Source organism: Melopsittacus undulatus, chromosome 4, assembly GCF_012275295.1.
Source record: "Melopsittacus undulatus isolate bMelUnd1 chromosome 4, bMelUnd1.mat.Z, whole genome shotgun sequence".
NCBI lineage: Eukaryota > Metazoa > Chordata > Aves > Psittaciformes > Psittaculidae > Melopsittacus > Melopsittacus undulatus.
In genome coordinates this window covers 71,666,748-71,684,912 of record NC_047530.1, presented here as the reverse complement: position 1 = coordinate 71,684,912, position 18,165 = coordinate 71,666,748, and the positions used below count along the sequence as shown (strand labels likewise).

Here is an 18,165-nt window from a genome sequence, read left to right as displayed (position 1 = left end):
AAGACGAAAGGCATCCTGTTAATTTTGTGTGTACTGCTGACTTGAAGTTACCAGCTGGAGTTGTTTAAATATTGCGGGCTGAAGATTCCTGTGGTGAAGCTTTCATTGGTACATTTTTCCGTAAAATGCTAGATGGAAATTGGTTTAAGCTCAAAAGGAAAATCAGGCTGTTTGGAACAGATCTTCAACCAGGCTTTGATTAAAACCTGAAGCTTGAAAAGGCTTTTTCCTGTAGGTCAGAAAGCAATTTTTTTTTTATTTTAGGCTCTCATCACATCTGTTTGGATTAATGTGAGCAAAGAAAGGATTTTCGCCTTTTGTTTTTAGAAACACGATGCTGTGTTTCTGAACACTAAGGGGAGTGTTAGAGTGTGGGACTCTTTGGTTTCATTTTTGTGTTTTTTGGTTTGCTTTTTAAGCAAAGCTTTAGAGTTTCATGTATGAATTGAATGTTAAAGAAAGCAAAGTATTGGGAATAATAATGCCTGGCTGGTGAAACCTAGGGTAAGAAGGAGTGCAGGACTCACTTTTTAAAAGGAAGTAATTACACAGTATATCGCAGAGATTTTGGCTTATTTTGCATTTGAAGATGTTGTGAAAAGTTTGAGGAGAAATGCGTGCGTTCCATTCTGTGTTACATCCAGGACTTCCTGTAAAGTTGTATTCAGTTTAATAATTTTCTCTTTTGTTCCAACAGACCTTCCAGCTCTTTCAGCTGTAAGACATTTCTCAGCTTTCAGAAAAGATGTGAAGCAAGCGAAGGAGCCATTAGGCTTTGCAGAACTTATTTTTTGCTTGCTCCTCTCCCTGGTCGTTAAACTCAACAATAAGAAATGGGAATTTTTTTAATTGTAGAATTGTCCCATTTCATGGCCCTTCAGCTCTTTATTAACAGCAGCTGCTCTTAAAATTTACTACTTTAAAGAACTATGAAGATAGTGCAAATGCATGCTAATGATGGAAGCTGACCTGAGAGTTAATGTGGAAACATCTACCCTTCTAGCCACCATTGAAGAGAGTGTTGCAGTAGTAAGTTTAGATGCTACTCTCAACTTTGTGGACACAGATTTGATTTTTTTTGCTTATGAAGTTTTGAAGAAGTTTTCAGGGTTTTCAGAATGTAGTAGGAAGTAGATGAGTGAACACAGCTCAGCAGTGCCAGACTAAACGCGATCAGGAAGACTCCTGTGATCTGTTTTCACTATGTACCCAGTTTAGGAATAATGCTGAACAGCTGGAAGGTAGTAATATTTTAAGCTGCCACAGCTGTTCCAGAATTGACTGTGTGTGTGTGCTTGCAAAATTCTGCTAAGGTGTTTTTGGTAAATCTCTCATACTTTGTATCCTAATAGACAGATGAGACATGCTGAGGTGTTGAAGAGCAGTAACTCCTGAAGTCTCTGACTAGATGACTGGGATTGTTTCACTATGACTGAAGTTGAATTGGAAGACGTTTAAGTTAAACTGCAATAGCTTGTTCTTAAACTGAAGTAAGCCCTGTTGTCCCATGGGTTTACTTGTGCATAAAAGGAATGCCTGGAAGTCTGTGTAATTGAAATCTGAGTGGGATGATTCCTGTTTTACTGAATAGAGCTTCCTGTTTGTGCATTAACTGTATCTTATTGGTTTTACATGTGTTAGCCTGTGGAACCAATGCAGATAGGAGTGGCATTTTTTTTTTTTCCTGAATTTAAGGCACAACTGTAGTATTGAAGTCTTTAGAAAGGTTGAAGAACAAAAAGAAATGAGGATTGGGTTTTTTTTTAAATAGCTTGTATGGATTTTGATGTTGGAATTTCCTCATTTGCCCAGATGTAAGGGCTTAAGAGCTGAAGTGTGCATATAATTTTTGAAATTTAACTGCTGGGTATGTTAATTACAGTTTGCAATAACTTTCTTAATTCAGGGTTATCTTGGAAAAAAGGGTTGCAAGACTTAGGGTTGATGCTTTTTGGTGGAGACTGAAGTGCTAGGCTAAAGACTGGTGGTTTTTGTAAACAACTTCTGCCCAAATCAGGTGGAAATCTCACTTTTGGATAGAAAAATGGCACCATAGGCAGTGTGTTAGCAATATATAGTTAGGCACAGATCCTGCAGTTGTTTCATGAATAATTCTTCTTATTTTATTGAAATGTGTTGATTTAATGTTGCTGGGAGGCCTTAATAGGTAGGTGGCTGTCGTAGGATTAGGTATAACCCAAATGAAGCAAAATTTGTGTGTATCTGCAAACATAGATGAGCTTAGATGAAAAGAGGGCAGTGGTGACAGTATGTATGCGTAGAACAACTTTTCAAAACAAAACTTACTAAACTTATTTCTAAAGATGGATTTGAAGAGAAGGTAGTTGATACTGTACTTGGGTAAGCTGATGTGCCAAAGTAACAGAATTTCGGAGAAAGCAGATTTTTGACCCAGCCATCTAGCTTTTATGTCCAGCTTTTTTCAGCTTTTCTGCAGTATCAAGCAACTTGTCTTTACAGCCCTTCAGACATAGTTGCTTCTATTCTATGGAAATAAGTATATGTAGATTGATTTTTGTTTTGTCTTGTGCCCCTTCCTTCCATTGAAGTGATGTGTACATACTTAGTAAAGGACAGAACTCAAGGGGGGAAACCCTACAATCTGCACCTGTCAGATCAAAGTAATTGAAAGTAACTATTCTGTGAATGTTTGGAACCAACCAGGAAGAGAGCAGACAGGAACATTAACTTTTGTGTCCGGGAAGGTAATCTCTGTTTTTATAATACCTCATGCACACTGAACTGGAAATACACAGCAGTTATTCTCTGCATTTATCTTTGTTTCTCAAGGTTTTAATTCAGTCTCAAAAACAAAGTAAAAATATGGTATTTTGTTCTCTTTGTCAGGTTGTAAACATCAAATAAATATTATTTCTTTAAACTCTGAAAGAGTTATCGAGTCCTTTAGAGATTCCTTCAAAGGTGTGTTTCTATTAAGAAGTGGCAGAACTAGTATTTTTTGATCAGGAGCCTGCCAGAGTGACTCTTAGTAGTCCTTGTCATTTCTGCTTAGGGCACACCTTTTCTTCTTTGTTGCCTTTTGTCTGTCTTTGCTTAATGGACTTAATTTTCTAGATTTAAGATAATCTCATCTCTTTATTTCTACCCCGTGTTTCTTTCTAACAATGTTGGAAATTTCTTTCTGCTCTCTTCTGTGGTGTTTTCATAGTTGAAAGTGGGTCATATTTTCCTGTTTATTTCCGTGACGTTTGAAAATTCACCTCTGTAGCCACTGGGAGATTCTCTGCCTCTGGCCTCTGAGAAGGAGCTGACCTTTTTTCTTTTAAAACAGCACAGAAACTTCATGTCTTAGTGTCACAATTCCAGAAATCAGGGCCAGAAGACTGTTAGACCTCAAGTCCTGCAGGGCTGCCTGCAAGCCTTGTCTGTGATGAGGTAACAGAATATATACAAGTTTCAGAATATACACAAACAATAGTTTTTAATTGTGATTCTCTTAGTCAATGTTAAACTCAGCTACTTGCTCTTAAGTGCTTTAAAATGATAGAGATAGGTTTGTATTAGTATTTCCTGTTGGTTTTATATGCTGCCAGCTCCTTTGCAGTCTGTAATTATGTTTGTTTTCTTTAACTGTCCTAAACTCAGCAACTCGCCTTCTTTTACTTACTAAGCAAAAGGCCCATTCAATATAAAATACTTGTAATGTGTTTCAAGTTAAAAAGAAAATCCTGCATATTAAATTCCTACAGAACATGCCTAATTATTTCAGATGGCTTTTTAGTAGCATGAGCATTGTCATTCTGTTGACCCAGTATCAGGCCTGAAAGAACACAAATAATGGAAGTATTGTGCTTAGTTTGCTGTATTCTTTGTGCACTAAATCCCATCAGAAATTTAACATCAAATGGAGTACATGGTATGCATGGAAACTTTACTGATTTCCTTAGAAATTAATGTGGTAAGTAATTCGGACTTTCAGGTTTTTCCAGCTTAAAGACTTGTTGCCCATTCACATGGTACTTGATTAACAAGGGACAAACTATAACATCAACAAAAAGATCATGTTTAGAATGCAATACTGTAGTCCTTTAAGGGCAGGTAATCTGGAGAAATGAGATCAGTGGTTTTACTTTCTGGATGCTGAAATAAAAGGTATTGAAGTGTTTATGTATTCATGTGCATCAGACTTTCAGTGATGGACTTCATATTCAGATTTTTTTTAATTTGGGCTACAGAAAAGTTCCATATTAACAGATCTTTATTAGATCTTGTTTGATTCTTCTACACCAGACTTAATTTTTTTACAATGCTCTTTTGAGTCTTAGTTTCCTTTGCCTTTTCATTGTCTTGTATTCCGATATCCTTATGTAAGTATCTTTGACCTAAATATGAGTGTACAAAGTTTTTAAACATTAGGATAGAATGGATGCTTTTATTTCTGCATTATGTTCTGTTGTAGATTAGCATACTTTTAGCTATTTTATTTGTATGCCTTGCTCTTTAGCAATATTATATACTAAAGAAGTTGGATGCAATATGTGAATTTGAAATGTCTTCCTTTTTTTACATACGATACAGTTAAGAAACCAAAGTTATACTAATATTCTTTTTTAAAAATAAAATGGCTCAAAAGCATGAACTTAGATTACTTGCAGAATGTTCTGCCATTCTGTGTTTTCTTTTTTCTTCCTGTTAGCATAGGCTTCTGTTACCAGCCGGACACAAATGTGCTCAAACTCACTTTTTTTTTTCTTTTGCTAATGGCAACTAAATTACTACGTTAAAGTGAAGTTTCTATGCAATCTTTTATTAAGACCTGCTACTTGTTCAAGTGGTTTTGTAGTTATTTCCCTGTAGCAGTAAAGGTTTGCCTCTCAGCTGAACTTGTTAAGTTAAATGCATATTTGAACCCACATTTCTTGCTTTATGTTTTATTAAGGATTTCTGTCTGACTAATATACTTATATCCAAGCTGAGAGCATTAAGATACTCAGATTTGCTTCTGGGAGACTAAAAGGCTTGAAATGGTTGAATGAAGTAAGTTTACATTTTAAAACTAAATATGCAAATTCAGTTGGCTTTTTTGTCCAAAATCTCGATGTCCTAAGCTTTGAATTTTCAGTGCAAAGGGACTTTCTGGTGCATAAAATACACATCGTCTAGCTGGAACATTGAACTTGTACTGGAATACTTTCAAGCTTCAGTCTGACTTTTTGTTGTTACTCTAAAAATATCTTGCAACAGAAGAAGCATTGTTTCATGCATAAAATATGGAGCTGGTTTTGATTACCCTGTGTTGCTTTGCCTGCTTTCTGTGGCTGTTGACAGTTATTTAAGAATTTAAACTCCTTTTTTTGCTGAGCAGTGAGTATTTAATGTGGTAAATGTCTTTTCCCAGAAGCTAATTCCAGTGATATATCCCATGTATATAAACCAGGAGAGGGTGAAAGGGGGGAAAATCCTGCCCTTGAAATATATAAAAAGAAGTTACTTCAGTATTTCTAATACCCTCTATTTATCTTTAAAAATTGGTTTGGTTTTTGTAAGTAAGCACTACAAGAGAACATTAGTATTTTGTGTACTGAAAAAGTAATCCAGAGTTCAGAAATAAATGCCAGAAAGTGAGCAAATAATGTCAAGTACGAGCATAGTTGGCAAAGACTGGCCATGTGGACCTTTTATTCTAATCTTTACTTGGTTTGTTTCACACTCAATGTGCTTCACTGCTTCTGGTACTCAGGCTATAATGAGTTTCTTTCCATTCCATGCCAGTTTCTCCTTTTCTCTGGTCTCTCCAGAGTCTCAAGAGCCAAAGAATGAAACGTGGATCTTTGCTGATGCATGTGTTTTATATGACAGAAGCCTATTTTCTCATCCCAGAAGGCTAGCTGATGAACTCCTTCACTTACCATGAATTTTTCTTCAACTCTTGATATACGTTGGTAGTAGTGTGAGTGGTTACCTTGTCTGAACTGGAAAGCCTGGGTCACTTGGCTCCTTCTGTCCTCCTAGATTGACTCACTAAATTGAACTGGTTGTGCATTTACGAGTATACAAACACATAAACATTTTACTTTTGAAGGACATAAGTCCTTTAATGAGCAATTATAAGTGTTTTGCAGTTAAAACACCTTATACACAGTCACTGAACCATGTTGCAGAGATCTGTCTGCAGTTCCCTCTAAATTCTGTTGAAAAATAGGATGGAACTTACAAAAAAACATTTTTAAAATATCAAAACCACTGTGTTTCGTAATCTTTCAACAGTTTCTTACTATGTAGACATAGTGATGCCTCATGCTGGAAAGTACTTTATGACTTTCCTCATGTCATATAACCAACTTTTGTTTCTCCACTCATGATTTCCTTCTGAACTTGTTTGTAAAGTCTTACCTTTATTCTGCTTCAAATAAAGACTTGTCAGTAGTAACATGGGCACATTTGCATGTTGGGTGTTTCTGTTTGCAGATACAGGCGTCTGCCTGTAGGTGAGAACAGTTTGCTCCTTGGGCTGTTCTTCGCAACTCAACAGTTTATGCAGAGGTACCACGGGGTGCTTGGTGTAAAGAAAACAGATGCCTTGTGTAATGCTGTTAATGAAATTATCAGCAGTAGGTACTGTTGTTAGTCTTTTGCACACTCCCCATGTCGATGTTATTTAATTCCATCTCAACTCGCACCATTGTCCGCTCTAAAATAGCAGAGGAATTATACCTCTTAAGCTCACCTTTTCAGCATTTGATGGCAGAGATTCTCCACAGAGCATTATGGGAGTTTGTGGTAGCTGTGTATGCAGAAGTTATCATAGAACTGCAGCACTGTGATGACCCAGGACTGTGTCTGCTCAGCTTCTGAGAGTCTCCAGAGATTGGGGCTGTACAGCCTCCCTGGACAACCTTTTCCACTGCTTTGCCACTCGCAAATTTTAACAGCACACCAAATATACAAATACACAAAGGCTAACAAATACTGTCATTCTCCATTCTGACAGAAGTGTCAGGACAGTTTGCAGACAAAATATGGGTGTGTAGATGGAGACTGAGCCAGCCGCCAGGTTTAATGCTGATTGTGTTCTCTGTGGAGAATACTGATTTATTTCTGGTCTTCACTGTGTATTGATCTCTGAGGAGTGTCAACAAAAGCCAGCAGTGGCCTTGGTCGACACACAGCCGTAGACCAGTCCAATTAACATTTTCTCTTCACGAGGAGAATGAGCAGTGGCTATAGCAGTATATATAGCAGTGTTATACAAGTGCAAAGTTTGCAGCTGTTACATGGCAAAGTTTGTTAACGGCTGCTTTGCTTTAAAGTTCATGCCAGAGTAATCTGGTCAGAGCTGGGCTGTTACAGTCAAGTTCACATTAGTTTGGGAGATGATGTCAGTAAACCTCAGGGTGCTTGCAAGGACTCTTTTTCAGCAATAGGATCCTGTAGTGTTAACAGTTAACCTTTTTTTTTCCTTTTTTCTTTTTTTCTTTAAACATCTTCAGCAGAACTGCAGAATTTTAAGATTTCCTCTGCTGTAGCGCAATTTTATGTCAGATACATTTTTTCTTAAGTGGCTTGAGAGTCTTTTGTTTCACCGTAGTAGAGAGCTTAAGGAGAAAAAGGCACAATCAGATATCCCAGAAATCCATACTGAGAGAAGTCTGTGGAATGCTGTCTGTTCTGCAGTCACTGTCAATATTCAGACTGAAGGAGTCTGCGTTTTCATTGGTCTAGCTTTCGCTAAACCTTTGTTTGGAAGATTGCGTTCCTATTCCTTCATATTCAAATAAACCAAATTCCTAATCTGCACCAAGCTCCAGTTTACATGTATTTTGGTAGTTAGCATTCTTCTGATTTCTAAGCAGTGTATAATGAATGAAGAATTAGATGTGGTTTATTATGTTTAATACTGACATATCCACTGTAAAGGTTTTCATTTTAGTTATCCTCTCTATTCAATAGAAGGATTAGCTTAATCTTACACTTCAAGTTCTCTTTTAGGATATTAGGCTCTACAAAATCATTACTTTAGTCAGCCATCCTTGTATCTTTTTGTCTCTTAAGGGAGGAAAAAAAAAGTAGCTTGTTAATCAGATTATGCCTTTCAGTTACATCCCTAGGTGCAACTAAACTGGGATTTGATTTCCATTCTCAAAGCTTTTTGTGTGTGGTTTTTGAAGCTATTAAGTTGTTTCCGTGGTTACTTTGTCCACTGGATAAGAACTCTGGTGTTGATTGATGCTTATGAAGAGTTTTTGTCCAGAGGCTGCTTGGCACTGGAAAATGTACAGCCTGGATGTTTTAAAAATAACAAAGTGGGATTTCACAGGACCTGTCGTTATGTTTTAGTTTATTGTTATTAAAAAACTTGTGAGAGGTCATCTTCCTCCTATTCCAGAGCTGATGTTTGTCTGGTTTAAGTTGGGATAGAGACTAAGAAATGTTAGGTAAGTTTAAAGTATTTTTCTGGTAGCTAAAATATTAGAAATTACTAAGCTTTAAGTTAGTAACAAATAATTTTGGTTCTCTGTGTGCATCAGTGTGTGGCATCTGGCTATAGTCAGTCATTGTAACAAGCTGCATTTTGACAGCTATTACTCATGCATTTTCCTAGTATTGTTTCCCTAATATCAAGTGGAAAGCATAATGTAACTTGTGGATCCCACAAGCTTGTTAATTTGGTGTCTGTCTTAACATACATATGGATACAAGTATCTTACATCAAACTTCCCTTAAATTGAATAAAATACATGGATTTACTCATCAGCCCAATTATGCAAAATAGAAAATGCAGGATTAAATGTAAAATTAAGTACACAGTACACTCAGAGATTTAGGAAAGAATAGTTTAAGCATATAAAAATGAAGCTTGCCATCCTACATTACCACATGTGTAATTTAACTATAGCCAGCCATAAATAACATCATTTGTGTGGATATAGAACTTCCCTTCATGCTATAGTGCAAGAATGATAAATCTTGTAGGTGCGTTTAGAGAGCCCATAGGACAAAGAGGTACAGGTCATCTGCCTCTACTAGTTTTTGTCCTGTCAAGCTCACTGTAGTATGGACTCCTAAGCATATTATGAAATTTCTTGTGTCTGAGTCAAGTGCTTTAATATTCAGTTGAACTGGTTTGTCTCTGTGGGAATGTGGTACCTGGCAGTCTTTAAGTTGGCATGAAACTGCTGTTCCTCTAGTTGTGACTCCCATCCTACACAGTGAATGAAGGTGAGCCTCATCTTGGCATCAGCTGGAAACAGGGTGTATTTCCAAATCTTCTTCCCAGTTCTGCCTTCCCACATACTTATTTCTTGGTGGCCTCCCCTCACATCTTCTTTACGTCTTCCTTCATTTTGGGGTACTTCTGTAAGGGAGAGACCCAGGGGGGAAGAATAGCCCTGAGTAGCTCTGTAGGGAAGAGAGGAAAGAAAGCAAGCAGCTGTCCTGCTGACTGTGTCACCAGCTACTCTCCATGGACCTGGAGACTTCCTCAGCTGGGAGCTGCTTTTAGTTACCAGCAACAGTTTGATTCTCTTCAAACAGCCCCATGCCATGTAAAGTTCAGCATCCCAGTGCCAGGGGCTTCCATTTGCCATTTGTTACTTTGTTACTTAATGAGACCTTCTTGGATCATGGAGGTCTTGGGGAGTTGCTTTCCTTGGAGGAGATCTGGTTTGTGCCTATGGCTGGGACAGTATCGGAGGGTTGTGGTGTTATTTCCCTCCTACTCCTGCTGCTCCTGTTTTCTGAGGTCACAAATGTGGGGTTGGTCTGTTAGCTAGTGTCGCATTTAGTTAACAGCTTTTTAGAAACTCAGCTGTGCAGTTTCTGCTTTCTTGGAATGATTTGTGTCTAACAGCTGTCTGCTGTTCCATAGTGTTCTCACCATTTTTCATGTGTAACAAGCATTTTTTCTGCTTCAGTAGAACACATGACTGTTTAAACATGTTCATATGCAATAGAGAGAAGGATAAATTAAAATCAATCCAGAATTCAAAAGCCTACTAAGAAGACAGTGAATTAAACATTGCTTTTTTGTGTCCTAGTAAAAGGAAAAATAGAAATGAAGGAATTGTAGGTGGAGTTACTAATCCTGAAGGTGGAGGAGGTGATTTTTGTTTGTTGTTCTCTTGTCTCTTGCACCCCCTCACTAACATTCCAGCTGAAATACTTCCACAGTTTCCAAATTCCAACCTTGGCAATGTATCTAGTAAGAAACTCTAACAAGAATGCTAGTGTTTTGTAATTGTAGTTTGCTGCATTACTGTGCTGCTTCCTTGCTTTATGCTTACATTCAAAGGAAAAAATGGAGTGTCTGTGATTTTGAACAGTTTACGAAGCAAGCCCACATGTACTGTGTTGAATAGTAAATAATAATACACTGAATGTTAAACGTGTGTTTGAGAACAGCTACTGTGAAAGTTTAATTTCTAAAAGAACTGAGGAAGAAAATTCTTAGCTTCTGCATTTCCACTGAAAGTGAATGGGAACTCAGTAATTTACATATCTTGGTGTTTCAAAAAAAATCTCATCTGTGTGATTATAGTGTTTAAAATATTTAGTCTTTTTCTTCTAAATACATATTTAGACTGTACTTTTATTTAAGAATGGTGTGTTACAGCTAGCTTGCTAAAATACTGATATTTTAATTTCTTTTTTTTTTTTTAACTGGTAGCTATACTCCTATAATAATTGCAGTGGACTTCAAAAAAAGAAGATAAAGTTCTAGTTACTTAGTTTTTTATTTCCATCTTGACTTCATGAAACTAGAGTTGCTTCCTTAAAATCATTACCTGTTACTATAAATTTTGTTTGAACAAAGAGGAGATGAGGACTTTTGGAAGGTGGTGGTTTAGGTTGTTTCAATGGAATAAAAAAGTAAGTTTTACGGTTACAAAATGTTTAAGAGAAGTTTGAATTTAGCATAGCATTCTTCAAGGCCATTTGTCATATGTAGCCCTCCCATGTGATTCTTTTGAGGAAACAAGTATGGCTAAGAAAAAACCCAAGTAATCTTAAATACATGGAACTTTGGAAATAGAGAAGTAGATTTATCATTCAAGCATGCTTGGTTTTCTTACCTTCCATGCATACCTCTAAAAGAAAGAGAGCTGTAGTTAAATAGACAAAAATATTTTTACTCTTCTCTGAAGGTTAGGTTTGGTTTTTTTTTCCTTCTGACACACTTTGGAAGTTCACTGTATGCAGTTGGTGCCCCCAGTACTTGCATCTGGTAGGAGAACAGCTGTTAAAAATTGAAGGCAACAATTGAACAGCAATAAAATGAACATGAGATATGTCTTTTAGAGCCACATTTATCTGAAGTGTTTCCTTAGTGTAAGAAAATGAACCTGGTGTGAGGGATTCATATCTGAAAAGACAGTGCTTCTCCTTTGTTTGTCTGTCCTTCTAATTGTACTTCGTGTTCCAGTGCGTAACCATGCTAGTTGTTGCACATGGACTTGTCTAAAAAAATGTTCTGGCATTCTCTTTCTGCATCAATTTAGTTTTGCTGTATTTTACCTTTGGTCATACTGGTTCAACAGTAGTTCATGTAAATAATTGAGCAATATCCTAATTTAGGTATTAAACCAGACTGTATTTAATTGTTAACCTTTGTATTTCAGCTCTGTTTTTGTAATCTGACTAGGAAAAACTTGGCACTTTCAACTTGTATTTCTGCTGTCTTTGAACCATTACTGTGAGCAATGTATTTCTCTGTTTTTCAAAAACATACTTTTGATTTGGCTGAAATTGCATTTTCTGCACCAGCAAGAAATTCCTGGTTTGAGTGTATTTCCCTGTTTTGAAGTACCACTTAGTACATTGTGAACCAATAGCTTGCATTTTCCTTAAATAAATAAAAAAAATTACTGTTGCTGTCAAATTGCACATAACTATATCCTCAGTTTAAAAAACAAAAAAACAAAACAGAAAAATAAAGCTTAGGCTGGCCATATATGAGTGTGCCTTTTAGTGATCTACCTTTTCATTGTGTGTACAGGGTATCCCAGCTAAACTGCTCCTTTAACAAGTTAAATTATTTTCAGATGGTCTTGACTTTCAGATATCACAGTGATCCTAAGATAAATTTTCAGCTGTAGAAATACTTTTATCTTATTAGGAAACTTGGTTTTACCTCTAAGGATGAAATCTGGAAAGTACTTAGTTTGTTGAATGTGAGGTTTTACTTCCAGCTTGCTGCCTCTATTACAGTAAAACAAAAGCTTGCATACTTGTTTATTTAATTTTTTCTGGATTCTGCAGTGGAGGGTTCACAGTAAGATGAGTCATGCTGAATTGTTGCTGGCAAATATGTTTTCCTGTGTTAAATACTTGTATTTCAATGCAACTGTCTCATTTTTATTTTGGTATATCACATAATGGATGACAAAAATTTATTTTTAGCAGGTGACTCCAGCCCAGAGAATGCCTTGCAGGTTATAGCAACATCTGGCCACAATGCAGATTTTCCCATTGGCAATCAGCCAGTCCCCGAGGACACTTATAGAATGAACTTGGCTAAAGGAGTCTCAATGTCACTGCCATCTTCACCTCTGCTGCCACGCCAGTCTTATTTGATGCAGTCAAGATCAAACAAAAAATCTCCAGGTAAAATGAAGCTGATGAGCAACTAACAGCACCTTCATGGCACTTAAACTCAGGGTTTGGTACAATTTATACATAAGTAACACTGTAAAATCATGTTAATCTTTTGCAATAAGACCAAGAGCAGTGAATGCTTTTTGCATGTTCCCAGGAATTTGGTGATCAAATAGAATAATTCTTTGCCATATGAAATAAGATATTCTAACTGATATCATGAATACCTGCATTGAAATGTATGAATATGTTTAAAACTGGTTATTTACAATTAGTACAGAAGTTAGGTAGAAGACAACTGCAAAACCCTTTGTTTATGCATATATTAGTGACTGTAAGAGCGTTGTTTGTGGTTTATACAGTACATTTATTTGATTCATATCTGCAAACATAAATATATTAATAGTTAAGTTGTTGCTGAAGTTGTGACAAGAAACGTCTTAATTTTCAGTGGCTGGGTCCTTAGTAATGACTGCATATTTATGTGTGAACTTTGCTAAATAAGGTGCTCCATCTGGTTCTCTTTTATCAGCATTGTGCACATATGTATCATTCCAACACACTAGCATCACTTGGGTTCATCCAGGTCAGAGCCTGAGTGTCAGGTGAAATTGTCCATATTCCTATTACTTGTGGAGACACCCAACAGTTTCGGGTTCTTTGTTGTAAAGCTTATAAGCTCTAGGAACAAAAAGTGTTGAATGTTGGTTTTTGTCAGCATTGAGAAATGTCTTGGTTAATGACCCATTTGACATAAAATGAAAGAAAAATGGTGCTCAAAGAATTGCCACAGGATAGTAAATACAGTTTGTAACAAGTATTCTTGGTTTGAGTTGCCTGTCAATTTTGGTTTTCCTTTCAAAGTTTAAAAATAATAATCTCACTTCAGGTTTAAGTAATTTGGGGTTGGTTTTGACAGTTCATGTAAAAATTTTGAGCCACTGAATTATATTTTGTTATTTCTCTTTTAACTGCAATTGTCATCCTAAGCAATTTTAAAAGGTAGGGTGAAGTCCTTATAATGGGAAGGAAATGGGATTTTGCCAAAGATTTAAGAGGTCAGGATCTAACTCTCAGTTTTGTTACTTTTGGGAAAACTTAACTGCATTCTAGCTACATTTGAGTACATGAGATATAACCTCCCACTCTATAATATAGTTTAGTGACATACATTTTTAAAAGCAGAGTGTAGGTTGCTGTTTCTCTTGGAAACATTCTCTGCTGTTTCTTTGACTTTCCACAAACTATATCTTGTAGAAGGTGACTTAATATAAATTACCTGTCTAGCACCTGGAGTGGGAGTAATAAAAAGAGAGTATATTAATGTACTGATTTCAAAGCACTCTGGTTAAGTAGCTTACAAATAGCAAGTTAAAGATTTTTCAGGAGCTGGTGAATGAAGGAAAGGATTGCACAGAAGGTGAACATGGGATTCTGAATTTAAGGTGTAGTAATGAAGTTACCTGACTAGTGATAGAATAAAATTCTAATTTTAGTCCTCTCAGTTAAGAGGTGAAGACAAAGAAACTACTTAAAGATGTGTTTTTCAGTATAAGTCATACCATTAAGATTTTTTCAGGTCTTTGAAACTGTAATTGAGCAGAGGGCATGCTGTGGAAGCTTGGTGTTTTCTGTCCATTTAGACTAAAAGGATTTGTTCCATCATAGGCATATTTGTTCTGTGAACAGTGTAATTATCAGATCTCAGATTTGGACTCATCTTGCTGAGAAGATCACTTGGGTACCTCACTGATGAGGGAGTTAGATTTATCTGTGCAGAACAGGTTTGGAAATTGCTGGTCTGGGGAACCCCTGGGCAAACACAGGACTTGCAGGTTTTGGTGGCTCTATGAAACTGCTATCCTGATCTCTGGCACACCACATTCCATTTCCTTCCTGTCATCCACTACTCTTCATGGTACAAGTTCAGGCCTGAGACCAAGCTGATGAGTACTCATATACTAGGAGACCACTGTGTTAGCGGTGTTAGCTGTTTTATTGTTCCTGCTGCAGTGGAGAGGCATGGTGACTCATGTACACAACTGAGAAGTGTGTCTTTGCTGCAGTGTGTGTGGTCATAGCTGCTTTTTGCCCATCATCTGAAAGTAGGTCAGCCACTAGAACCTCCTAATGCATAGGCAGGAAAAACCACCAGAGAGCAAGCAAATTTCTTCACTGGAACATGGAAAGCTGCACCATCCCGTTTGCACAATCTGCTATGAATGACATTATGCTTCAATTATTTGTATAGGAGGAGCTTTTTCTTTGTGAGAAGAGCTTGGAAGAGTACCAGTGTTTCTGGCCCTGGTTCAGTCCTCAGCTCTAACTATAAAAGGAGGGAAGAGAGAAACTATACCTTAAATTACTAAGGAGACTAAAAATATTGGCACAACTAAAGTGACTGGTTTATTTGGAGTCAAAAGCTTCCTTAATGAAATAGTTCATTGAGGAGGAGTGGATAGAAACAAACAGAGCAAGGAAAAAGTTGTCAGCAGGACAACTCTGGGAAGGGAAGCAGTAAATTAAAAACTGTCACAGTAAGTTGAATTTCTTATACTCATAAACCTAGAATTAGCATTGCTTGGACTGGTAATCTTACAGGTATGCAACAAAACCAATATTTATGTTTGTAAAGGGGTAGTAGTTGATTATACACTGATTTAGGAGGATCAGCTAAAAGAATGAAAATACTGATTTATAAAGGAGATTAAAAAAAAGATGGTTGTTGGAGTTTAAGGCATGAATGAAAGATACTGCTGCTGCCCTTGGAGCCAGCATTTACCAACTTAAATTATTGATACCATCATGCTTGAACAGAGAAGGAGGTAGCTTTCCTTTTAAAGACATTACTGAATGGAAGTCTTCTATAAATGTGCAGTAGAACTGTTAGTTTTTAAATTAAACTGTAATTAAAACTTTTTATTAATAAACAAGTTAATCAGCATACCTGATACTTGAGATTAGACTAGGTAGGAGAACTGGTTTCACCTAAGGCTTCGGCTTTGTGCATCGATCTTGAGAATGTGGGGAAGCAGTTCCTCTTGCATGCAGTAAGCTGTCCAGTGGAAGGTCCTGCATGTGGGTCAGGCAATCTGTCAGTACAGACACAGTCAAATATTTAATGCAGATGGGAAGGAAAGCTGGTTCAAAGCACAAGTTACAGTAATTTCTTGGAAAGTCAGCTCTTCTGCCATCAAACATTAAAAATCATGAAAGCAGTAGTCATAACAACAACAACAAAATGTCATTATAGAATTCTATAAATCTGTAGTTCATCTACACCAGGAAGATACTGGGGTAGCTCTGGTAGATACCAACTTGAAAAATGTACACTAAAGCTACAGAAGGGCTGCAGGAGTGACTGAAGGTGTAGAATGGCTCTAAAATCACTTAAATAGATTCAATTGGTATTTTTCTGCTTGAAAGAAAGAAAATTTTAGGGAAAAGGAGACAGTAGGATTACTATTTCATGCAGTTCTGGGTTAACTTGTGGATGGTGCAGATTGTTAAAAGAAGGCAGGGATAAATTCTTGGAAGGTAGATCCATCTAGCACTGTTAAATAGAAAGTGACCGCTTACGACTTGGGAAATGCTAAACCACTTAACACAAGTCACAAAAAGTGGACCAAGGAAGACTTGTTTTTCCCTAAGTTAGATTTTTCTCTGGCTTTTGCTGTTAATGAAACACTGTTCCTGATGAACATTTTATCAGACCTGATTCAGTCATTTTACACTTTGGGAAGAGAGCTTTCATTGGGCAGATACAGTTCATCTTTAAATGGGTCCTTTTTCATCTATGGAATAATTCATGTCTCCTATTCTAGATTGGTGCATGGAAATAAACTTACTATGAATTTTCCTAGTTATTGTGATGTTGTGCACCAGATTTGCAAGGATTGTAGGTTGCTTCCACAGTAGTTTGTGGGGAAGAAAATTCGGTACAGGTTCTCCTCCACACCTTAAAATGTGAGGGTTAAAAATATGTCCTGAAGATATTTCCATTCTGATCTGTTTTTACATGACTGATACACGTTGCTCTGGTTCTTCTGGAATAGTTGCTTTTTGTTCAGCTCTGACATACATAATTATACTTTTGCCTACAAATGACCGATTTGGACTACTGTCACCTTAAATAATGGAATTTTTGTTTCAAAGGAATGTATTTTAGCTGCTTTCACCAGGGCCAATGCCCCATGTATTTGTCATGAAATAGCATTGAAAGAGCACCCTCTGGTGATAGCTGGTAACTAAGCTGTCTTTTAGCTTAAAAATGTAATCATCCTACAGTCTTTAGGTAGAAATATAAACCTGTGTTCATGTATGACTTATATTCTCTGCCCCTTAATTAAGAAATTAGGTTATCACTGTATTCCCATATAGCACTTTAAGGGGGAGATCTGAAAGAACAGGTAGGTCTCATGAGGAAATGCATCTGTGCTCCTGTAGAACCAGGTTGTACCTGGGCAGAAGGTACAGGCTGTGGTGTAGCAGGCAACGCTTCTCTAGGCCAGCTGCAGTGTGACAGGGCAGCCTGAGGGAGCCTCAGGGAGCCTGAGGCCAAAAAGGGGAGAATTGAAACTTGACTTTAAAAGCAGACCTCTGCCTCGAAGTACTTACAAAAATGAACAAGAAATCAATGTAGTTTTTAGAGGCTTTATGTAACATTAGAGGCTGCTGCCAGAAGGATGAATGGGACACTTTATATGTTTGCAAGTGTCATAGCCTAAATATACTGTGGTTTTTAATAAACAAAGTATGGGACGTCTCAGAGAACTTTGGCATGTCCTTGAATTTTGAGCCTAGCAGAAAGATTCTATTTGAAGACAAGAGAACTACCTTATGAGGGTGATGTGGTATAGTTAGCTTAGCACGCATCCTGCAGTCTCTCTTCAGTGCACCCCTAATGGGATTTACTTTGTTAGTGAGGGAGATTGCAGACAGGAAAAGGAGCAAAAGTTAAAAGCCTGAAGTGCAGGCCTAAGTTATATACTAGCAGCAAGGAGGAGGGAAGCCAGCCTACTGAAGTTGTTCACAGTGTGCAACTTGCACACCACGTACTAAGAAGAACTGGCAAGCTAGTTATGTTTTATCCAGCTGCTGCAAGTACTTTCAAAGGAGGGAGAGAGGCAAGTCCTTCTTTTGTTACTAGTGGGAGGGAGGAAAGTGGGAGCTGAAGAGCTGACATGGCAGAGTAGTGCTTAGTGAGCCAGTTACCCACCAGGTCTGAGCCTCAGTTTGTGCCTGTTCCGTTGTTTGTTGTTCTGAGGTGTTTCCGTCATTTTTTTTCCCTGATTCCAGTACATTGTATACTATTCTGTTTTAAAACTGTTCTTTTGTTATTGAGGATGTAGTTTTGTTGTCATTGTTTAAGGGGACATTCACCTCCTTTGTTTTGAAAACGGTACCTTTGGTTATATTTGTATATCTAACTTAAGGAAAGGTGCCAACTCTATCCTTCATTATTTTCTTGAAATATCACTGTAAAACTAATCAGAAGTCATCATTTGTCAAATGCTGCAGTAGCATGTGTGAATGCAGTTAACTCCTGTATACTGAAAGAGTTAGTAGCTGTACAGGTGCACTGAAGCG

General features: G+C 37.2%; 1 protein-coding gene across 4 annotated transcripts in view; it reads left to right on the top strand.

The window, feature by feature from the left end:
* The window catches only part of TANC1 (tetratricopeptide repeat, ankyrin repeat and coiled-coil containing 1), an 84,629-nt gene that overhangs the window by 23,621 nt on the left and 42,843 nt on the right, over positions 1-18,165 (top strand). For 2 of the 4 annotated variants that reach the window (XM_031053223.2, XM_005153724.4), the window contains one exon: positions 12,382-12,585. The exons of 1 other annotated variant lie outside the window; for it this stretch is intronic. In XM_031053223.2, the coding sequence (XP_030909083.2) occupies positions 12,486-12,585 (100 nt within the window). In that variant the 5' untranslated portion in view covers positions 12,382-12,485. The remainder of the gene's footprint in view (positions 1-12,381; positions 12,586-18,165) is intronic. One more of the 4 variants, XM_031053221.2, reaches the window with a different exon arrangement.